Source organism: Anarhichas minor, unplaced genomic scaffold, assembly GCF_050575085.1.
Source record: "Anarhichas minor isolate MPS153535 unplaced genomic scaffold, ASM5057508v1 ptg000040l, whole genome shotgun sequence".
Classification (NCBI taxonomy): domain Eukaryota; kingdom Metazoa; phylum Chordata; class Actinopteri; order Perciformes; family Anarhichadidae; genus Anarhichas; species Anarhichas minor.
The window spans coordinates 16,033,238-16,057,300 of NW_027466486.1; the positions used below are offsets into that span (position 1 = coordinate 16,033,238).

General features: G+C 45.0%; 1 protein-coding gene across 7 annotated transcripts in view; it reads left to right on the forward strand.

Annotated features, from left to right (window-relative positions):
* Positions 1-24,063, forward strand: part of ralgapa1 (Ral GTPase activating protein catalytic subunit alpha 1) — a 64,577-nt gene that overhangs the window by 6,850 nt on the left and 33,664 nt on the right. For 3 of the 7 annotated variants that reach the window (XR_012958996.1, XM_076107506.1, XM_076107509.1), the window contains exons 11-39: positions 951-1,124; positions 1,306-1,365; positions 1,506-1,654; positions 1,799-1,922; positions 2,357-2,503; positions 2,869-2,959; positions 3,468-3,632; positions 4,880-5,026; positions 6,505-6,708; positions 11,320-11,444; positions 11,588-11,822; positions 12,051-12,236; positions 12,527-12,691; positions 12,781-12,974; positions 13,073-13,171; positions 13,288-13,443; positions 13,611-13,739; positions 13,895-14,020; positions 14,748-14,806; positions 15,512-15,620; positions 16,916-17,026; positions 17,331-17,399; positions 17,508-17,645; positions 18,391-18,574; positions 19,730-19,848; positions 19,987-20,106; positions 20,905-21,523; positions 21,929-22,044; positions 22,447-22,571. Coding sequence is in view for 6 of the 7 variants with exons in the window: in XM_076107506.1 (XP_075963621.1) it covers positions 951-1,124; positions 1,306-1,365; positions 1,506-1,654; positions 1,799-1,922; positions 2,357-2,503; positions 2,869-2,959; positions 3,468-3,632; positions 4,880-5,026; positions 6,505-6,708; positions 11,320-11,444; positions 11,588-11,822; positions 12,051-12,236; positions 12,527-12,691; positions 12,781-12,974; positions 13,073-13,171; positions 13,288-13,443; positions 13,611-13,739; positions 13,895-14,020; positions 14,748-14,806; positions 15,512-15,620; positions 16,916-17,026; positions 17,331-17,399; positions 17,508-17,645; positions 18,391-18,574; positions 19,730-19,848; positions 19,987-20,106; positions 20,905-21,523; positions 21,929-22,044; positions 22,447-22,571 (4,445 nt within the window). In the remaining variant the exon portion in view is untranslated. Of the gene's footprint in view, positions 1-950; positions 1,125-1,305; positions 1,366-1,505; positions 1,655-1,798; positions 1,923-2,356; positions 2,504-2,868; positions 2,960-3,467; positions 3,633-4,879; positions 5,027-6,504; positions 8,305-11,319; positions 11,445-11,587; positions 11,823-12,050; positions 12,237-12,526; positions 12,692-12,780; positions 12,975-13,072; positions 13,172-13,287; positions 13,444-13,610; positions 13,740-13,894; positions 14,021-14,747; positions 14,807-15,511; positions 15,621-16,915; positions 17,027-17,330; positions 17,400-17,507; positions 17,646-18,390; positions 18,575-19,729; positions 19,849-19,986; positions 20,107-20,904; positions 21,524-21,928; positions 22,045-22,446; positions 22,572-24,063 lie in introns of all 7 variants that reach the window. The other 4 variants (XM_076107505.1, XM_076107508.1, XM_076107510.1 and 1 more) reach the window with 4 other exon arrangements.

Consider the following 24,063-nt stretch of genomic DNA (forward strand, 5'->3'; position numbering starts at 1 on the left):
CGGTGGGGGGGGGGGGGGGGTTAATGAGGTACTTATTCATAATCAGTGTATTACTACAGTAGATGGCGGTCTGCACACCCCCAGTTTGAAGAAACAGACAGGAGTACAAGCACTGGACCAAAGCTTGTTTTCTTTTTTTGCCTTATGTTTTGATGTTTTTAATGGTTTTATGTGAAGCACTTTGAATTGCCTTGTTGTTGAAATGTGCTATACAAATAAAGTTGCCTTGCCTAATGTCAGTTTAAATGTACGCTATATTTAGAGTATTTTCACCGCTTTGCCATTGATGTCAGACCTTTATGAAGGAGAACTGAAGCCGTTATATAAATCTATGCTTTCTTCAAGAATCACCAGACTCCATTGACAAAAACAGTCATTTTACCTCTCACCAGAGTTGCTGGTCCACCGCTGCTTTGATTGGTTATCTTGTTTATTATTTTGCTACTTTGGTTGTTAAAGGGTCAGTTCGGATTCACCAACGCCTCAAAATAACAAACTAACTGATCGAGGCAGCTGTAGACCAGCAACTCTATGCTCTGCAATGTAAAACGGGGTCTCGTGTCTTTAAAGAGTGCATCAGAATCAGAAACCGTGTATTGCCACGTATGTTTGCACATACAAGGAATATGACTTGCATGGCAATAAATAAATAAATTTAAAAAATTGAAATTGTTAGAGAGTACAATATAACAATACAAGAGTAGCGTAACATAGATAACTGCTTCAGTTCCCCATTGGAAAGGGCTGTCTGTTGTCAAGGTAAAGCGCTGAAAATACTTCTAAATATAGCTTCAACTGATGTGTGAGGTTGTGTCTGCAGTTGGAGTGGATCCAGGTAGTATTTTTTAAATATTAGATTTGATATGCAGTGACTGTTATTCTGTCCTTGATACAATATGTCCACGTGCAAGTCACTTGATCTTTTACAATCCTTCGTTATCTACCCACAGGCATTTCTCCTTCCCATGTGCGAGGCTGCGGCGATGCGTAAAGTGGTGCGTGTTTACCAGGAGTGGATCTCCATGGAGGACAGGCCAGTGTTCATGAAGGAGCCAGAGGAAGGCCCCTATCCCACCACCAGCAGCCTGGATTCAGGCTCGCAGCTCGGGGACAAGGACGATGAGGTGAGGAATTACGAGAAGTCAGAAACATAATCCTGAAATGTTTAAGATGAAGGTAGCCCGGACAGATCAAATATTTTTTTTAATAGTGATTTACTATGTTTGACCTGCCCACTAACTATTCTTTTTCACTTTAATTGTGTGTGTGTTTTTTTTTTTCTCTTGTCCTCGGGGAATGAGTAAGGCGGTTGACAGTGAACTGCTGGAGTACAGCGTTCATGCCGGAGTTCAGACGACACTACAGGTGTGGTCCTCGCACGTTTCTGTCCATTTCATACATCCTCACAAAAGTGCAGTTGTCTTCTTACAGTTCTTACTTCACCTCGTAGAAAAAAATTGTTTGTGAACCCATTTTACATCCTGATCGCTTGTCCCCCTTTTCAGCTATTTATCACCCACTCCTCCAACGTTTTCCTGCTGGAGCCAGCCAACGACATCAAGATCCTTTTGGAGGAGCACGTCGACATGTGCAAGCGAGTCCTGAACATCTACCGCAGCCTCGTCATGCATGAGACCATGGACCAGAAAACATGGTAACCCCCCCCCCCCCCCCCCCCCCCCTCCTTCCCAACAACAGATATACACGATAAATCCCACTTGTTACTATGGACATCTAAATACATTTCAGTAGAATCATGTCGTTAAAGGCTGCTTTTCTTTTATGTATTTGTTTATAGGGAGCAGGTCTTACTGGTTCTGCTGAGGGTGACGGAGTCAGTGATGAAAAGACCTCCATCCATCATGCCGCAGGGCAAGAAGATCAACACGCTGTCAGGCAGGCTGGCTGCAGCCATCTTTCAGGTACATTAGTGTCACCATATCAAACTGGACAGATTTATTTTTTTCCTCTGCGTACCAAACATACAGTTTTTGTAAATGCTCTGTGTGGTAGAAGAGTTGTCTCTGTGGTACATGAAACAGTGAATGAATGAATAGGAACGTGCTATTGTTTACAGCACAGCTTCTGGAAGACGGACTGGCATGTGGTGCTCTAAGTACTGAACAATGACGGATGTAACAATGATGTAAATAATGCAGATGTGTTCTCAAGTATCCAGCTGCCTTCATCTTTTCTCTTTCTTTATCCAGCATACTTGCTATTATGCTTGAGATTGTAAATTTTCTCAACACCTTAATGAATTTTAATAGTATCCTAGTGTGACCCGGCTCACTGAGAATGAGTAGAGAGCTTCTTATACAGCTGTGTGTCCCTTCTCTCCCCTCTGTCTGCACAGACGCTGATAGTGGCCTGGATCAAGGGGAACTTAAACGTCTACATCAGCAGAGAGCTGTGGGACGACCTCCTCGCCGTCCTCTCATCTCTCACCTGCTGGGATGAACTGGTCACCGAGTGGTCACTCACCATGGAGACCCTCACCAAGGTACTGGAAGTTGTTTTTCTCATTATCCTACAGGCGTTTTATATCCACACTGTGTATGTAATTTTCTTCAAAACGTGTCACCCGAGTATTTCTACTTTGACATCCGCAGATCAACAATGGTCTCTGGAGAAGTAGAGGAGAACCAGAGCGAATGAAACGCTGGTTTCATTCATTGTTGACATGCATTTTAATGTTTCCTCTCACTTTCATTCTATATCTGCCGTTAATGTTGATTGCATATGAAAAATCACCTTAAAGTGCCTTTAGCACTAGTTTAACAGTGATCTTGCCTCCATCTCAACCATTATGCTGTAGTAACATAAACATATGTGTTAAAGCAGTGTGTTGGTCTTGTTGTGTCTCAGGTGTTGGCCAGGAACCTGTACAGTGTTGATCTGAACGAGCTGCCTCTGGACAAACTCAGTGAACAAAAACAGAAGAAGCACAAAGGAAAAGGTTGGTCGTTCACAAGAGACACTTTTAGCCTTTTCTAAATGAACCTGTGTGAATCATGATCTGAAATACAGACGGCTGTTTTTGACTTCAAGTTCCCACACCTACTAAAGATATCATCGACGCGACATAAATCTTAGTTTCATATCTAATATCCTAAAAGTCAAAGATGCAGTGAAGGCACTCCAGCCCACACTTTCTACAGTTTCTTACTTCAGCGTCAGCAGTTGAATACAAGGAAAGTTTTCACAATATAAATAAACGTAAGTTGGACATTATAGAAATGTACAAAGTAAGAAAGAAAATCCCGAAATATGAAATAAAGCCAAAATGAAAGGAGCCCAAGAAGAACTGGGATATTTAAAATATAACCCATAACATAGTCTGAAAGAGAATAGACCTTTTCTCTACACATAAAGAACAGTAGTTTGCATAGTTTCTGATGGAGGTAACGTAAGTACCATTATATGCGCATTGAGAGATGATGTCCCACTCCACCCATCCACACCAGGTATCGGCTCGGAGGGCCAGAGGCATATTGTGGATCGCTCCTTCTCTAAAGGCTGGAGCAGAGACCAGCCGGGCCAAGTGGCAGCCATGAGGCAGCGAAGCGCCACCACCGCCGGCTCCCCGGGCATCGAAAAGGCCAGAAGTATCGTCCGCCAGAAGACTGTAGGTCAGTATCCTCCTCTTCCACGACTGTCCTCCGTGTGTGTGTGTGTGAGAGTGACTAGTGCCCTGTCTTTCCTCAGCATACTTAAGACAAGGCTTTTCTTTCTCTAAGTCACTTCTGTTTGACTTGACGTCTCCACCTCTTTTCCTCTCCTGCTGTCTGACAGGAAGTCGCGGTTTACTGTGATTCCTCCTCCTCAGTGGAGTCTTGTTTGTGCGAAGCCTTTAACTGTGGCCATCACTGTGAAATACCAGTTTAGAGCAAGGTGAAGGCAACTCATGCACATGCATTTTCTTAAACAGCTTAAGCATGCATCGGCAAGGATCCTTCAAACTACAATACACACAACTAAATGCTTTCTTTTTTAATCCACATTCCTCCTGTCTCTAGGTGATTGCTTTTTTATTAATCACAGTAGTTTATTTGTTTTAACAAAAGAGGTTCTGCTCCAATCGTGATTGATGAAACATGCATAACCTGACAGTGTGTAGTAAAAACTAAAAAGATTCCTTGTTTGTGGCTACTATAGTGGACTCTCAGAAACAACAGATATATGGTGATTGCAGGGTTTCCGTAGGACCTAGAAAAACCTAAAGATGTCCACATAATATATCTAATACCTCTAAGTACAAAGATTAGCAGCTTCTCTCTCTGCAGTTTCCAGTGGTTTTCACTCCACCTGTAACCGTTCTAAAATGTTCAACTGTGACTTTTCCTGTGAGAAATGAGCCCACACATAACCAACATTCTTGCCGGTGTGCAGTTGTTTTGTCTCATTTCTTTTCTGCTGCGCAGTCAAATGCTAACATATTTCAAAAGTTCTCAGACGTGGTCAAACTTGCAGACAACTTCATTTTGTTGTGACTGCAAGTAAACGGTGGATCTGACGGCTAAATGCGCTGCTCCTGTGTGTCCTGGTCTGAGCTGTAGAGTGCCAAGCTGTCGCCAGCCTCCCGCTGTCTCTCCTCCAGAACTGCTAACCCTGTCTCACTCTTCCAGAAATGCTAACCCTGTCTCACTCATTCCCTCCGCGTCTGCCCTTTAACCTTCCTTTTTTCTACGATCTTTTCTGCTCCCACTTTTGACATTGTTTTCATTCCTTTCCCTTCTCCGTCCTCGCCCATACATACACCTTTCTTCCACTCACCTCTTCGCCTCACTTCAACAATACCCTCTTTCCCCCCCTCTTGCTTCCTTTCCTGTCTCACACTTTTCTGTCCCTCTTCTGTCTGCTCTTCCCACCTCTTCAGCCCTGCGTAGCTGCTCTACGGGGGACTCTCTGCTGTCCTCAGCCTTTATCCGCAGCGCTAAGAGTGCTCCTGCTCTGGCGCCGCCTCTTCCTGTCCTCCTCCACCACCACCACCCTTTACTACCCCCCCTTGCCGACCAGCTGGCAGGTACACACTCTTTGCACTACCTGTCATGCTTGACCCCCCCCCCTGGAAACTTGACTTGTCTCTACGTCCGTCAAAAGAACTGAAACCGTGTGCCTGCGCTCCCGTCTTTATCTTTCACGTTTTGTTTCTGAATATATTTGTCATTGCTGAAGCAACAGCTTGCATGTGGTCACTCAGGAATCATACAACCCTTCCCTCTTCATACCTGTAACTGGGAGGATCAGTGTGATTTGTGTGACGTGCTTAAACATCCAAGATGCATCACTCTCTCGAATACTGTGCGATTGTCCCATGGATCGCTTGAAATGTTGCATGGGACAAACGGATGATCATAGTTGAGTTTCACGTGTCCCCAGTGCTGTATGTAACGTATGTCCTCCGCGGTGTCCCAGAAGTCATCATGGTTATTGTTTTGGATATGTGGTGCCTAGCGAGAGAATATGTCGCCGAGCCCATACTAAATAATGTCATCTGTCATTTTCTACAAATATTTCACTAATTCTTTGCTGTAAATTTGAATTATTTTTGCAGGTAGTTGTGTCTCTGTTTCTGTTGACATGTCTGCATGAAACCTGACCTACCAGTTGTCTGCTTGCTTGAACCTGCATCTTGTTCCTGCCTGCCTGCACACATGCACGCCCCTCTGTCCTCTATTTCCTGCCTATGACGAACACTTATTGTTTCAATGCACTTCTCCTTGACCTCCCCGTCACCGCTGTCATGTGACGTCTCATTCGATGCCGTGTATTCTTTGGATGGCATTTAATTTGACTCCTCCCCTTCTTTTCTGTAGGCAATGGTGATCATTTCACTTTATAATATCCTCTTCTGGAGTATTTTTTACTTACTCGTGTTTTACTTGTTGTTTACTTTTGGGGGTGTGTTTCGTGATGAGTACATCTCTCTAAAAGTTTCTGTGTATTGACAATTTGACGTCCTACCAAAGTGAAAACTGCCAAATGGACACAACAGATATTGGATATTTGCATTTTGTGATTGAGGCTAACCTCTAGCAGCAAGGCATGAGTGCATGCCGTTTGGTCGTATGGCTTTGCCCGCTTTGCATAATCTTTCCTTTCAAAGGATTATTGTTACTCATTACATAAACCACAAGTCGGTCGCTATTAGAATGATCTCAAGTCGTGACTTCTGTTAAAGCAGCTAGATGTAGCAAACTGTCTCAGCCACCAGAACACTCCTCTGAATCCAGTTTATATTTTGTCTCACTAGGCTAACTCGACTAGTGACCAGGATGTGGTGACTTGATGAAGGAGCAGAGATTAGATTGCTTCAGCACTTACTCCTTTATGCTCAAATACGTGTATTATTCAAATTCTTTTTTTGGGGAGGGGGGGGTGTGTGTCTTTGTTCATTTCGAAATGTGTTTGAGTCTGTATATGTGCGTTTACATGTATCCACTCCCGTTTACCCCGTCACTAACCTCACTCCCCTTCCTTCGTCTCCCCCCCAATAATCAGACCTCGAGGACCCGCCCATCACACTGACATCCCGCACCTCTCGGATGCGCCACTCCTCGCAGAGCGACGTGGCCCCTCCCACCTCTTGCTCTGAGGTCTTCCAGGGAGGGGCTTGCGACCTGGACGGCCCCGCCCCTTCCTCCCTCGCAAGGAGCAGCAGCGCCTCTGACGTCATGGAGCCCTTCATCGCCGAGCGGGTCAAAGGTGAAGACCCGCGGGGGGATCCCGCTGCGATCCCCAACCCCACCCACCACCACTCAACAACTCCCTCCTCACACGCAGCCAACAGCCACGCAGCTCAGCCACTCCCACACACCCTCACCTCCCCCTCTCCCACCCCTTTAACCTTCTCCAACGGTGTCGTTTCCTCGTCCTCAGAGGGACAAGATGATGGTAGTGTTTACGACCAGATTGGCTCTCGGAGCCGGGGCTCTAGTTCGGATTGGGTAAGCGACTGGGATTCCGCCTTCACCTTTTCGTCCGAAAAGGAAATTGACGTAGAAGAGGGCGAAATGGGGGCTGGGGCAGAGGACGATTTATTCTCCTCTATCAGGGACTACCTCACTAACAAAGGAGGTGAGAGGAAGGAGGAGGCAGGAGAGAGAGATAGTCCCGGTCGCGTGCCAGAAAGCAGTGTTGTAACTTTACCCGTGCAAACGGGGATCGCGAGAACACAGATGGAATACCCAGAGCAGGTAGGAGAGGCAAGACAGGTGGTGAGAGAGGACAGGCAGATAAGTGAATCAGTGAGACACAGCAGTGTGGATTCAACGGAGGAGAACGAGGCAGAGCAGCGCAGCATCTACGAGTGCCTGGAGCTGCAGTGTCAGTGGCCGTCGCCGAGTGCTCGGGGGGGCGCTACCTTAGAAAGACACACTGGGGAGAAAAAGGGAGGAGCAAAGGCGGAGGGATTGGAAGGGAAATGTGATGCGTGGAGGGAAACAGGAGAAGAGAAGCAGGGTGGTAAAGAGGCCGCAGTAAATGAGAGGTCCATTTTAATTAGACCAGACACTAACACAGTAGAATGTAGCACTGAATCAAATCAAACTCTAGACCCAGTTAAAGCCAAGACGTCCCGTAGTAGCACCAAGAGGCACCAGTCCGGGGGCGTTCATGTGAGCTTCCGGCCCTCGACTGAGTCCGTGCAGTTCCACAACCCCCTCGAGAGTAAGGAGGCCCACTGGAAAGCCCGGCTGCGCCGCCTCAGTCACTTCCACACACACAGCCACTCAGCCGGGGAGAGGCCGGGGGCTGGAGCAGGAACAGGAGGCGCAGGTAAGTTTGGCCCCACGGCCGGGATCATCAACAGAGCAGGGCCACATGAGAAACTAGGAGCCGTTTCGGATAGCAGCGGGGCAGGAAACGCAGCGACCGCCGGAGGCCCGGAAAGCAGGGCCGGGACCGGAGGCGACAAGGACAAGCAGCATCCCGGGTCCTGTGTGGGACCCAACCTGGGCTCCGAGGCTCACACGGAGGCGTCGTCGGGCAGCTCAAGTTCCTCCGGGGCGTCGTCAGGTGTGCGTGGCCGCCTGGGACGCTCCGCCTTGCGATCACGAGCCTCCCGCTCCCGGTCCCAGGAGCCCGGCAGCACCGCCTCGCGGCACCACCAGGGGGCCCTCCTCGGCGGCGTCTACAAGACCGTTGTTCACGCACTGTCTTCGAAGCCGCGGCCCCGAGGTCAGGGGTCATCCCAAGGCTCGTCGCCACAGCGACAGGGTCGTGCCGCCATGGGCGACGCCTCGCTCAGAGACCTCTACTCCCATGTCCTGGGCTACTTTGGGCGAAAGACGACAGCGCCAGGTGAGGATGGCAACGAACGAAACGAAGCGCTCACAAAGGACACAACTTTGGAAAGAAATACTCATCAACACACAAACACCAACAACTCTCTTTTCCTTTTTGGCTGTTTTTAACTGGTTTGTTATGATGGAATGATTTTTTTTATTTTTTGGGGCTGACACTCATCATCTTGCTGCTGGACTGAAATTCAAACTCCCTGTTGATGTGTTTCCTCTTGATCGTAGCCCCTTCCTCCAGCCTGCCTCCTGTCAAGGACCCCCCCTCCCCGCCTCATACCTTCCCACCTGTTCCTCTACCTCGGAAGCCCCCGACCTCCTCCTCCTCCTCCTCCTCCTCCTCCTCCTCCTGTCCTCTTCCTTCTTCGGGCTTTGGGATATTAACCTCCTCTCCTCTCCCCCTCCTCTTCCCCACCTCCTCCTCCCCCTCCTCGATGTTGCATGCGGCCGCCTCCTCGTGCCTCCCTCGCCTCCTCCCCGGACTCCGGCCACTCTTCAGCTGCACTGGAGGAACAACCCCAGTCCACAGAAAAAACACAACCGCCTGTAGAACAGATAGAAGCACAGATACAAAGTAAACCGACTCGGCTTTACATGAATACCTCACGGCATATTCCATCAGAGCGCTATTACATTTAGATTTACATGTGTAGATATAATATTTGAGTTCATGAAGGTAAATCAATCGAGTCGATTATTACTACTAGTAGATACGTAGTGGCAACATGTTTCTGTAGTTCCTTCGCAGGCCACTAGAATGCAGCATAGGACCTTATGTGAGAATAATCTCGATAATAGTGGTATACACATAGAATTTGAAAGGATATGAAAAGGTATGCGTTTCAAATCAACAATCTTGATGGTTATTTGCTTTGTACCTCGCCATAAGACGACATCAAACACGATAACTGCACATGTGAATCAGCAGTGCAGCTTTTTCTATTCATTCTTATCCTTGGTGCAGCAGACTGCAGAACTGGGTTCAAATTATTTTGTCGTGAGGTTCAGATGTTTTATACCAGCACAGGGATTCTTCACCCCAATTTGTGAATGATGGAATTGCTGATGCGCATTCCCATTTTTTTTTTTTTCCTTCCTTTCTTATTTTACTTCAGGTGTGTGGCTTGCCAACTCGTGCCGAATGGTGCCTACAATCCGTTTATATGAAAGTCTGGTTCGTCTACCTTTGTGCCGCACTATTTTACAGCGCAGGCCAGAATCGTTTTGTCACGATAGTTCATGTGTATCATAACATTCTTCTGTGGATCAACAATATTGACAGCAGCTCCACTTTTACAAGTTACAGTGAATTAAGACAACCTCAGCTTACTCCGTGCAGTCTAAAACCAGATGTTATGTGCCGTGTCTGTCTGGTTGTCTGTCCAGCTGTGTGTTGAACTACTTATACTCGTTGATTGCCGAACACAGGTGGAGTCCTCTATCATATCTATAAGCTTAACCACACAACTTCACAGATCGTAGTACTAAAAATGTGCATGTCTCACATCCTGATGAGCACGTACAGAACACACACATCTCCAGTGCACAGACATGCAGAGCCGGTTATCAGTTACGTAAAGACACGATGGAGAGGGAAATGTAGCTAATGTCAGCTAACGTCTAAGCTTAGCATTTCTATAGAGCTGCTTCTTATTTGAACCTGTTCATGCTGTGGTGGAAATACATTGTACATGTAGGCATGTGGGCGTTTATTTATTGGGCTTTTATTGATACAATAATGGGATTGAGAGACGTAGAATATATTGGCCTGAAGAAGTTGATCCCAATCCAAGTCTTTTTTCCTGTTCCTGGTGATGTCATGGCAAATAACCATAACAGTGGAATTGTAGATTTGTAGACGGTATGTTGTATGTTATTCCAGGCAAAGGAAGTATCTGAATAACATACGAATTGTAAGCAGGGATATGCAGTAATGTTATAAGGTTAGTTAGCTTGAGAAGAATCTGAACAAACAGTCATTTTGGGCTGTGTTAGTTCAGTTGGTAAATACTTTAAGTGCCGCCGTACGATCACCACGTTGTCTTGTTCTTCGGTAAGTCGCCATGCTGTTAGTGGAGTTTTCAGGTCTTAAATCTTGAAGTGATAAAAATGTGCAGCAAGGAGAAACTTTAATCAGCTAGGTGGCAGCAAAGACAAGATCTTCACAGTGTGTCCAACAACTGAGCTTTCGTTGATCAAAGTCCTGGTGTTGGGTCTGGATGAGACCCGGCTCTGTCAGACACAAGTTCAGGGATTAATATTTACTCTCATCTGATTTGGGATTGATGGATGCTCTCTGCTCCTTAGAGTTTGCAAACTCACACCGACCGATGTCGTTGCCGCCAAGCCAACAGCAACACAACTCATAGTAACACAACCGCACTAATATAGGCCTCTGATATGCTGCCTGTTTGGACCTAACAAGGTGATACTCTCTCACTTGTTCTCCGTGCATGGTGTGAATTAACTCCTGCATTGCTTCTCCGGTGGGTTTGCCTGCTGTGTCGTGGCTTTTGTTTAACAGTCAGTATTTTGCTAACTTCAGGGCCTACAGTACACACACATCAGGACGGCCCTCGCAAAGCCAGAGAAGCTCCAGTTTGTTGTATAGATATTGTAACATTTTCTCATAAATATCTGAACACTTGACTCGCATAACTTATCCAACGGGGGTTTCTCTGACTGTTAGAAAGTGAGACGGGTAAGATTAATGATGTCATCATATCCCTTATGGAGTGGTTCATACACATAATCTACTTATAGTCAGCAAGTCAGACTTTATTATATAATATATCTTACAGACTCCTAAACATCATTTCTCAGTTTTGTGTCTTTGAGTGGTTTGTGGATGTACGGATCAGCTACTGTCTATCATTGTGCGTTTGTTCATCTCATCTGTCTGCGTGTCCACCTGTGAATCTTCATCCCTTTACTGTGTGTGTGTGTGTGTGTGTGTGTGTGTGTGAGTGTGAGTGATCTCCGTACTCTCTTTGACTACCATCATGTATCTGCTCTTTAGCCAACAAAGAGGAGGTGATCCAGAAGGCCCGTCCGGTCTCCAGTGACGTAGGAAGCACCAACCCGAACTTCTCTGACCTCATGGATGAGTTTATTCAGGAGAGACTGAGGGCCAAAGGAACAGCGGTGAGAACAACATACACGCACAGGTTTTAAAGATGAATGTTTCAGTGTATTAGAAAAAGAGCTACGGCTCGGTGGCCAATCACGGCTCGCGATTGAACGCGGAAATAAAGAATTACCAAAGATCTACGCTTCTCTACACACAGGGCCGTCGTGGCAGCAGCCCTGGCAGTCTGGAGGTTCCCAGGGACCTGCCGGAGCTCCTGGAGGCGGGTCAGAATCCCGGATCGCGGCCCTCGGATGACCCCCGTCCCATTGATGATCCGGGGGTTCCCTCTGAATGGACCTCACCTGCGAGCGCCAACGGTTCGGACATGATCAGCTCAGACAGCCAGTCGGACTCCTTCAATGCCTTTCAGTACTCTACTTGCAAGTTTGAGAGTAAGTAACAAACTGAGGCACTGTTACAGAGTTTGTGACACATTTAGTTTTATACAAAGATCACTATGATTTCAGTTTGCCGTACATGTTTTATTTTGTCAAAATGAAATGAAACGGTCCTTATAAGTTGCTGTTGTGTGATATAAATAGATACCTGTGATTTGTCTCCATCTGGAAACCTTGCCCATGGAAAATGTATAATGGTCAGCATTTTATTTTTTTTTTTAGACTTTACTTTCATTTCAGAAGCTTGTGGAGGAGGTGTTGGATCTGGGGGCGGAGGTCGAGGCAGCTCACTGGACCAGGACAGCCTGGGAGGGGGCGTGACCTGTGACGAACATGAAGTAGCCAGTTTGACGACACTTCACATCGACTCGGAGACCAGCAGCCTCAGCCACACAGTCACTGTTACCGGTATGCAAAGATCTCTCTAGCTACTGTATTATTTCAGCAGATCTAAATATCCAACCTAACGGCCTAAATACTACATATTTTACTGCATACCACATCACACACACCATCTTAGAGAAATCTGATTTGGTGGATAGCTATTGAAATCTTTTTCCTGGTTTGTGCCAAAACTACATAATGTTGGATCAACAAGCAGCTTTACAATTTTGGCCCAAGAATACAGGCTTCTCGACCACTCGATGACAAAACGTTTTTGTTTTTTTCTTCTCCTTGTCGTGCATATCTCTGTCCAGGTTCTGAGAGTGCGTCTCCCATGCACTCCCTTGGGGGCTCTCGCTCCCAGACGCCCTCCCCCGCCACACTGACCGCAGAGCACCCGGATCACACACACTCCCACTCACACCTACAGCAGGACCACAAGCTCCACAACTCTGTGCTGCAGACTCCAGATGACCTGGGTAACCCTCATGCACATTCTCAAACATGTACTTCTACGTTGTCTTGTACTGAGCAAGAGTAACTGATCGATTCATTGATTTGATTCTAGAAACCAGCGAGTTCCCCAGTGAGGACTGCAGCGTCATGGCGGGTGGCTCTCTAACTGGATGGCACGCTGATGTTGCCACGGTAATGTGGCGGAGGATGCTGGGCATCCTGGGGGACGTCAATAGCATCAAAGACCCCGAGATCCATGCGCAGGTCTTTGACTATCTGTGCGAACTGTGGCAAAACCTGGCCAAGGTGTGTGCTGGCACAAGCAATTATTACATTTACAAACGATGAGATTTTCTATAAAGATTGTGGGGGTTTTGTGTGAAAACAAAACTTTTTCTTTCCAGATAAGAGATAATTTGGGCATTTCTCTGGACAACCAGTCGTCTCCCCCGCCCCCTGTTCTGATCCCACCTCTGAGAATCCTCACCCCGTGGCTCTTTAAGGTAGGAAAAGAAAAAATATATCACACACAGAGAAAAGGATACCTCCACAAACACCTCAACCTACTCGCATAGGTAAATGTATTCTTATATGTACACACGTGCGTGTTTTCCTCCAGGCCACCATGCTGACGGAGCGTTACAAGCAGGGGAAGCTTCACGCCTACAAGCTGATCTGCAGGATCATGAAGAGACGGCAAGATGTCTCCCCAAACTCTGACTTTCTCACGCACTTCTACAACATCATGCACCAAGGACTGCTGCACCAAGACCAGGTAGACTGTGTGCGCACGCGCTTTGTAGGCGACAAACATATTTAAAGTAGAGCGATGTTTTTAAGTTTGTACTGCTTCAGATTAAAGGATGGAACGTGGGCTTTTTGAAAATTTGCGCAGGCTGTGCGACTGCTATAGCTCTAGGCGTGTGTTTGTGGTTTCTACAGGACATTGTGAACACCATCATAAAACACTGCAGTCCCAGGTTCTTCAGTATCGGTCTCCCCGGGGCCACCATGCTGATCCTGGACTTCATCATAGCGGCTTCGAGAGTCACCGCCTGCTCATCACTCAACGTAAGAAACGCGCTCTTCAGCAGTGTTGTTTTGCATTTACTGTGAGACACCTGAAGAGTACAAGCTGGTGCATACATGTGTCATTTAAAAAATAATTCTCTTTTGAATTTCCTCTGTCTTTGTCTCTTCTTTCTTTTTTCCTCCTCCTGTCATAGGCTCCAAGAGTGGAGGCCCAGATCCTGCTGGGATCTCTGGTGTGCTTTCCCAACTTGTATGAGGAGCTTCCAGCCCTCCATCCCACCACAGCCGACGTGGTGCTCACCAAGTTCCCTGACGTCAAGGTAGATGGATGCAATAACGGCTGAGACAAGTCGTCATGATGGGAAACCACAGTAGAATAGGGGGAAGAGACGGATAATACAAAAAAAATGTTTTTAGACAAACTAAATAATAAATTAATAGTCCTATTATAGTTCTTAATGTAGAGAAGAGCATCATACACCTGTCGTCTCTGTCACAGACACACTGCTCTTGCTGACTCCAAACATGTCAGCATACTTTAAAATTGACGTCCACCAAAACATTGGGTCAAACATTTAAACAAAACTCTACTTTGTGTGTAATCCAGGTCAGTCCAAACCTTGTAATGCACCCCCTTAGGGGGGGGAACCAGACTAATAGGTTAATGTCTCATTAGCCATTCTTGTAACAGTCCAGAGCTATAATGGGAGTAATGTTATTGTTGTTGTTGTTGTTGTTGTTGCTGCCGCCGTGTAAAGCGCTAATGCCATGCGTGGCAGCACCTCAGGCCTGCTCACTGGTTCCGTACAAGACAGAAACTTGTTTTGAATCACTAAGCGGTCATTAACGGCGACCGGAGGGACGGGACCAGTGAGTGTGTGTGTGTGTGTGGATACGTCTAGACTGTGCCTGTGTGTCCGTTTTTGGTGCAGCGCGCGTGTGTGTGTGTGTGTGTGTGTCTACATACTGATCCAGTATGTAGATAACTAATGCCTTGTATTGTGTGAGGCTCATTAACTGTGTTTGTCTGGATGCTTTGGTTTTTAGGAGCATATTATCAAAACCATCCTGAGCTCTGCCAGGGACGAACCCTCTGCTCCTGCGAGGTAAGCTGTCACACTTATTGTGACTTTATTCTCATTCAGTTCCACGAATTGTCGTAACTTTACGACTTTGTTCTCGACTTCTCGTTGAACACAGATATGCGGGGAATGTTTTCAATGTGCAGAAAGTTTAGAAAACAAGCAGACATAAATAAATAATATTGTAAATTAATTTAAATGAATTAATGTATAATTGACATCATCAATACAGGTTACATCCCCGAACAAGCGAAGAGGACAGAAGACAAAATCTTGCCTATATGCGTGTGTTGACTCAGCAGAGATATAACATTAAATGAGAAAAGTAGATCGATGGGGTAACATATAATTAAAGCAATACACAATGCCTGAGAGCATTACTGCATTGTGTTCAATGCATTTTGTTCATTTACATCAAAAAAATATATTCCCACCATGAATTGATGCATGAGAAGAGTTTGATGCTCAATATATTTTAAAATGATTCATCACCTCAGCTTTGCCACCAGAGCCAATGAATTAACTTATTTAATAAGCAATTAGCAAATTACCTGTCAGTTGTGTTATTGTAACAGCAGAACATCTGGTTGCACCTATTTGTGTTACCAACGTGGTTTTATGTTCCTGTTGAAGAATACATGTGTGAAGTGTGTGCTTGTCGTGTGGATCACGACTGTATGTGTGTCTGCTTGTGTAGAACAGCTGCTCACGCTGAATCTGTTCTGTTAGGTGCGTGGCTCTGTGCAGTCTGGGTATCTGGATGTGTGAGGAGTTGGCTCACGGGACTCAACATCCGCAGATCAAAGAGGCTCTCAACGTCATCTGTGTTACTCTGAAGGTCAGTGACACCTCTGTGCTGCTTTAGTTGGTGCGACACTGATCTACACTTTGGTGCGTTAGCATCTGTATCTCCTCTGTCTGGATATGTGATGAGGCCTTAAAAGAACACATTAATCCCAGAAGGGAAATAATTGAATTACCCATAGTTTAATATATTCCAGTAGGTTTAAAGTAGTAGCTTTACATTTAGCCATTGTCACAGCAACAGTTTTTTTTTTTTTTCTATGTAATCCACAATCGTTTTTTGCATATTTATTTGGAGTTTGATATCACACAATGAGAGCTGAGTTTGTTTAGTGTTGGGCCGTTACCCTGACATGGCGGGCTGCATGGAGCCAAAGTGTGATGGAAAAACATTGTTGGAGATGATTGTTAGTGTTGGGGAAATTGCCTCAGTCGGTATTGTCTGTTTCAGGCCACTAGACTGGGAGGCCTGTGGATCCGAATAATACTGTCCAACATTTACTGTCTCATCTATAGCCAAGCAGCTCTAGATGGACACGTGCGCACACACACGCATACATACTTGCCCACCTTGGAATCCCTAGCTTGTGTATCGGCAGCCAATGGCCTGCTAACACATTACAGCAACACACACACACACTTACTCCTGGGAGCAAACCCTGGACAGACAATATGTTTGGTTCTCCTTCAGATAGGAGACTAATCCAGGGGGAATGCTGCAAGCTGTGTCACACACACACACATTATCACACATATATACACACACATCTTGTCCACTTGCATCTCTTGCCTTCATACCAGCAGCCAGTATCCTCAGAAATGGGCCCCTGTGATATTCTCACACACACACAATCTCACACACACACATACACACAAAGCTTTAGGGATTGTCATATTACCATGAAGAGCCACTTTTTGCTGTTATCCTCCTCATCCCAATACCCGCCCCTCCTCCTATCTAGAAGCATTTTATCCTCATCAGAGCACAACTGATGCGCTTTAATGAATATTTAACATAAAACAACAATTACAAGAAAACATATTCATCATCAAATATGCCTCATACTGTCAAATCATTTTTACAGACACAAATCATCTCATCAGTCATTGGAGTGTCACAGATTTACTGAAATGACTGCAGAATTCATGGCTATAATCTCTTCCCTAGCGTTTAACATTTCCTCATTTAAGATGAAAAAGATCTTTTTAACACTAAAATATCTGTTTGATAAACTGCAACTGTTGATGTTTTATTTTTTTAAATGTTGGCTATTAATCAATGCACTCACAGAACCTATGAATTAACACAAATACGTTATTGTGTACCAGTACCCCAATAAGAATGTAGCACTGGTGGCGTCGGACATCCTTCACCTCCTGATCAGTCATGTGGATCATCTTCAGAAATTCCCCCCCGACACTCCGAAGAAGATCGTAGAGGTGAGACATGAACTTCTGTGCACTTCTGAACAATTATTGGAATCTTTCCAAATACTGGTGTCATTTATTATTTATATTATATTGAGTAAAGCTAAGGCGCTTATTAGATACACCAAATCATTTTGAAAATCTTAATTTAGAGGTCTCTAAATGTTGCTGCTTTAGTTCTCACTGCTCTATTGTGGTTTTCTGTTTTTCTTTTTTTACAAATGGTAACAGCAGTAGTAGTAGTAGTAGTAGTTGCTGTAGTAGTAACATTTTTAACATAATTAACAATAATTTTTTCTGATTTTATTCTGCTTAGATTTTGATCGCCACCATCACACACTTGCTGCCTAATACCGAGTCTTCCCCTCATGAACTGGATAAGAGGGTAACACACACACACACATGCCCACATATTCTCCCGGACGCTCACGATATTACTCATTTTGCTTCGAGAGTAACTTTATACCCGCGTGTGCCTGTGTGTGTGTCGCAGCTGGTGGTGTCCCTGCTGTTGTGTCTGTTGGACTGGGTGATGGCTCTGCCTCCAAAGACTCTTCTTCAACCCGTTCAAACACGAAGCCCTCCAGAGAAAGATCAGCCGACCAAGACTCTGCTCAGCTGTATTTATAAGGTGTGCATGTGTGTTTATGACAAAGCCCTTAACACACACACACACACACACACACACGAGTAAGGTTTATTCAGCAGTGGCTGGTCAGCATTCACTTAAAGGGATAGTTCGGCATTAGTCCCACCTAAAGAAAATCCCCAATCCCCAATCCCCCCCCACCAGTCATTTTAAGTTAATAATCGGTTAGTTTGTTTGTGTTATTGTGTGACTTTAGTGAATCCAACCTAACCCTTTAAAACACTAAAGTCACACAATAACACTAACTAACGAACCAATCAATGCAGCGGTAGACCAGTGTTCTTCGAGGTAAAACTACTGTTTCTGTCAAAGGATTCTGGTGGCTTTGAGGAGAGCATAGATGGATATAACAGCTTCAGTTACCCATCGGAAATGGCTGTCTGACAGCAAGGTGAAGCGTTGGAAATATACTAAATATATCGTACACTTAAACTGATATAGATTTTTTTTTAGCTGTCTAACAAATGTTCCTGCTGCTTCCGAACACTGCTGTACATTGCTTTGCTCCTGTGCTGTTACTCCCGTCTGTTTATACAAACATCCATCCACTGTAGGTAATACACGACTATGGATAATTACCTCATACAACCAAACTGTACCTTTCCCCAAAACATGTCTTAAATTGAAAAATGTTACCATATAAAGTACAAGCATCGGTCCAGTTAAGCTGAACGTGGGCTGTAAAGGAGGTGGATCTGAAATCCCTTTTTCTTTTCAAATTGTCCAGGTATTACATGGTTGTGTGTACGGAGCCCAGTCTTTCAACAGTCCCAAGTATTACCCGCTGCAGCTGTCGGACCTGCTGTGTCCTGACTACGACCCGTTCCTGCCGCTGGAGAGCCTCCGAGAGCCAGAACCGCTGCACAGCCCGGACTCCGAGCGCTCCAGCAAACTGCAGCCTGTCACTGAAGGTAATTCATCTAACAGCAGGCGCACGCTGCCCAGCACTTCCAGGCCCGTCTTCTGTGACGATTCCGTATATATTTAGTGATTTTCAAGAGACGAGTCTGAGCGTGTGAATATGTAATTTTGCCATTCACGTGGTCAGAAATATATTACAGACATACAAGGTATATCTATTCCATAATTCTTCTATGCATGCAAAGTGGTGCACTGACAGACACGCAGCAACCCAGAGCCGTCCATCAAACCACTGCCAATCACTAGAGATGGGAAACGTGTGTGTGTGTGTGTGTGTGTGTGTGTGTGTGTGTGTGTGTGTGTGTGTGTGTGTGTGTGTGTGTGTGTGTGTGTGTGTGTGTGTGTGTGTGTGTGTGTGTGTGTGTGTGTGTGTGTGTGTGTGTGTGTGTGTGTGTGTGTGTGAGAGAGAGAGAGAGTGCCTGTCTGAATCCGTGTGAGAGTGTGTATCGTCCCCTGCTGTGGCCCACCAGGACACAGTGTCTGGTCTAATGACTGGAGCACCGTGATAGACCATGCTTCTCTTCTTTTCGCTCATCTCTTTATTTGTATCTTCTTGTCTTCGCTGCTTCACTTCCTTTCATCTATTTCACCTTTAACATTACTCTCTGCTAATATTCTGTTCACTTCTGTTATACAAATTTATTTTCTTTACCGGTCATTTTTCTTTTCTTTTTTTTTGTTTTTCCTTCATTTTTTCCTCGCTCCCTCCTTTCCGAGCTTGCCTGAGGCTTCGGGAGTTGTCGAGAATGTCTGGTCAATACATATCTGTACTCTACACACAGCCCTGTCAATAAGGAGCTCTTGGAAAGTGTGTGTGTGTGTGTGTCACAGTGTGTGTGTAATGATGTTGATTAGCCAGGATCTGCTGGCAGCACAGTGTGTGATGGCATTGGCTTCTGCTCAGCATGGGGCAAACTATGTACAAGCCGAACGTGTGTTTGGACCTCTTCCTAGTTTTCGCTGAAGTTTAATTGCAACTTGGAACCTGAATATCAAGTCAGAGCATCTTTTAGCCCACTAAACAAAAACATTTAGAAATGAACCGTAGACTTTTAATATCCTGATACCCTAATCACCCTAAAAGTATTCTTCTTAACTATAACCTTGTGAGTAATACTGTCTGTGTTTTCCTTCTCTCTCTGCAGTCCGTAGCCGCATCCAGCAGGGCCTGGTTTCCATCGCAGCCAGAACAGTTATCACACACTTGGTCAACCATCTAGGACACTATCCGATGTCCGGAGGGCCTGCTACTCTGTCTAGTCAGGTACTGTTACTTGGCTGTTTGGTGGTAATAATGGCAGTATATGCTGTACTACATTTGGTGATGTTTACTTGTTTTTTGTCTTAAGGGGAATACAAATAGTTTTCAATACTTTTATTTAGATCTTTGCATGTTTTGTAGGTGTGTGAAAACCAAGACAACCCCTTCTGTGAGAGTGCAGATCTTGGACCGGAGCTTTTCCATTCACCAAACCTACAGTTTCTGGTCCTGAACGGCTCCACACTGCTCTCCGTGTATCAGGTAACCTGGCCCCGACAAAAGATGACGCTTTGTATGTACTATCACTGTCACACGACGTGACTTTTTCTGCCCAGTTTATAATGTGTATAATCATGACTGATGAAGACCAACGGATCTCTGACCTAAAAGGACCTAGTTTCTTGCTTCTCATCTTTAAGGGTAACTTGGGACCCTGGTCAAAGTGCTTCTTTTTGCCACTTATCATAGATGTCTGACAACATTATGGAAAGACCCCTAAAGTGACATTAATCTCAGAGAAATCATTTACCTTTTGCTTTCTGTTTATTGTCGTATCAAACCAAGTCGAGCTCAAGAAGAAGTCTCGTTCTGAAATCTCACGAGAGAGTTGGGCCTCATCCACATTATTGAAATCCGCTAAATATTCATCCATGACATTGAAAATCCCACTAAGCTACACTTCTCCTTTCTTTTGCTGATTACTAGTAACTGACATGATAATAACTGTAAGTACGTTAACATGCAATGGTATTATTAAGTAGTAAAACATAACACAATAGTTTTTGATGCTTTGAGATATAATTCATTTAAATATTTAATAAGAAGCACAATTGCTTTTCGCTGCTGATGTTGAGATGGATTGTCGTCTACTGACTTTCCTTATAAAAGTTCTACAAGTTGCAAAGGAGAAGCTGTAGCTAAAAGGAAGCAAAGTGAGTGAATAAAAGGTATTTAAGAAGGTTTGATGTGGATTATGTGAAAATGTGGTTCTCGGCATCAGAATGATATTCAGCACGTTGAGTGTTTAACCACCGTCCCGTGTCCTCCTCCATTTCCCAGATCCGATCAGAGTCTGGTGTACCAGGAGGCGGAATGACAGCCGGTTTGTCCTCTGCTCCCGCTTGCGTTCGCGTCATCATCCGAGATGTCGCCGGAAAACACTCCTGGGACTCTGCCGTTCTCTACGGTCCTCCGCCGTGTTCCCCAAACAGCCCGACGAACACATTCATGTCTCGCACACAGTCGCCTCACGGCGCGAGTCTTCACTTACGCACCCCGCCAGCAGATCCACTGAAAACGATGGATGGAGTGAAGAGGGCAGACAGCGAAGAGGAGGGGCGGGAGGAGAGCGAGGCAGAGGACGCGGGGAGAGGGACGGAGGGCGAAATGCAAGGGTTTCAGGCAGAGGGGGAGGAGGAAGAAGAGGAGGAGAGGACAGTCACAGAGGAGGGGATGGGAGAAGAGGAGGAGCAGGGGGAGGAGAGTATCGAGCATAGGATGGATGGGGAGACGGATCGAGGGGAGTCAGGCTTGGAGCCTCTTCTGGCTCCGCCATTGGCTAAACGCGTGTGTCGGGAGGCGGTGCCGTTGTGGGATTCACTAAGGGAGGAAGACGACTCGCTGGATGAAATGCTGCAGTACCTGGGGTACTCGAGTCCTGAGTGTCTGCAGAGAGCAGGTATTGTATGCACGTCATAATGGTCGTTCAATCTACAATACAGTTTATAAAACATTTAACATATACTGTTCAAACACACATGAAGGAGTTTTCATGTCTCTGAAAGCCAGTACCAATATGTTTGAAAGTGAGCTGTCAATCTTTTTTTGCTTCTACTGTATCTTAGGATGATTTTTAAAATTGAACACTATGTTGGCAGCAACTCATTGAGTTTCAGTGAACTTTTTGCCATTCTTCAATTTGTACTGTAAAAACAGAGGGATCTCCATCAAATCAAAGGTGGACACTCACTAACTAAGGTCCTGTTACACATGGGCCTAACTGTTGTCCTAAAGACCTAAATGGAACGAAACAGGAATTCTGACAACACCACAGCTGAGTTTGTCTCCTGATTGGTCCCCTCAGGTATGCCACTCAACATCCCGGCCCCTCCTCCTGCCTGCGTGTCAGAAAAGCAGGAGAGCGACGTGATCAATGCCATCCTGAAGCAGAGCGCTGCCGAAAGAGAGTTTGTTTTTCATGTACGTTGTGTCCGTGCTCGCATGAATAAAATGAGTTTTGCCTTTTGAATCTCTGAATCCGTAGCTCCCAGCATGTCCTGATGAGGTGGATACTCAAATAGTGGTGGCCCATAAGTGCAGCACTATCCGTAGTGAATACTGCTTTGTAATAAATCTGAAGCTATTATCAAGAAAAAGGTTGTGATATTTTGAAAATCAACACAAAAACAGCTTTCTGATGTTGGTTTCTCTATTCTGATCATCATTTGATTTGATTTGTTCATTTCGGCTAAAAGAAAAAATGATTTAATCAAAGTGTGATCCTTTTCTCAGTCATGGCTCTCACACCATCTCGCTTTCTGTTTAGTTTCTATGATATTGTTAATTTATTTTTGCATGAAAGTGAATTGTTGAATGTTTCAGAGAGGTGAGGACCTGAACATGAAGGCAGTGCAGCAGACTGAATCAGAGACCGAGACACCTCAGTCAGCCTTCTACTACTGCAGACTACTGATCAACATACTGGGGCTCAACTCCTGGGAGAAGAGGTGAGACCAGACACAGACATACTGACGCTAGAAGCCACAACAAAGTGGGCTTTTATGTTTGGAAAAACATTAACATTAATGCAAAGATATAAGTATCACTTTGTGTTGTGAAATGCAACTGAACAGAAGCATTCACCACATTCGTTTCATTTAGTTTGTGGGAAACTGGATAATGAACCGAGTTCAGATATTTCTTCTTTATCTTCATGAGGACATCCGTAAATTGGCATTTGTTTTCTTTTTTCATGCTCATCTTTATGGAGATAATAATCTAATTTATTATTGGACTACACTGCTTGCATATCGCACAAAACTCTGCAGGAAAACCTATAATTAAAGGTACTATTTGTAAGAGTTTACATGTATTAACCACCTTGTATTTATAAAATGAGACCTCTTCCAGACTTTTTTGGTTGCCTTTAACTCTGGACTGTCTTTGACGTTTACATGCACTCCTGAGTGCCTTGCCTCTCTTCAGCTCCCCTACAGTGTGTAGCTAACGTGGTGAAATACTGTCTTGAGTGGAAAAAACATCAGCTTATTCATCCAGACTCTCTGGGCTGATCTGGCTAGCTGAGTTAGTTGCTTTCTCAGCTAACGGTACGAAGCAACCAACGCCAGATCCATGCAGCGTAGCTAAACTACAGCTAGCTGGCTAACCTTAGCTTGCCTGCTTGCTAATGTTATGGTTAGCGAAATACAATCTGAGTGGATATGTTAGTTGAGTAGCTTGCCAATTCTCTTTACCAGCTAACGTCATCCGTGATACTAACTTGTGTATTATGACAAATGCTGTTGATTTCAGCCAACAACAAATGATGCAACAGTACAAAGCAAAGGTGTCTAACCAACGATTGCTCTCTCCTAGCCAATAGCGATGCAAGGCAGGGGCGGCCAACTAGCTAACTGTAACCCAAGCTAAGGTTAGCCAGCTAGCTGTAACTTAGCTACGCTTTAGGGATATGGCGTTGGTTGCTTTGCAACGTTAGCTGATAAAGTAATTTTGCAAATGTCAAGCAGTAAGTGCCGGTGCAAAATGTTTCAATAAAATGTATTTCAGATAGAAAAGCTATTCTAAATATACTACATGATTATAATCAGGCCACTGTTTTGGCCGATGCTCGCTAGTGAGAGACAACGTGCTGACTGCAGTTCACTTAACAGCCACCGGTGTCATTAATAACCCCGCTTTTCAGAAAGTTCCACATAGTACCTTTAAACCAGGGGGCACCAACCTTTTTTTAAACTGAGAGCTACTTCAAGGGTACCGAGTAGTACGAAGGGCTACTTATTTGATACAAACTTTCTGAATAACAAAGTTGCACAGATCACCTTTTTAATATGTGTGAAGAGACTGTCTGATCACATGTCAATGTTAATTATTCCTCACAATAATTATTAACAATGATTTCCACAACATGATGGTAGGAAACACAGATATATTTAAACATTTATTTCTCTTGTTCTGTTTCAACATTTGAAAGTCAGAGGT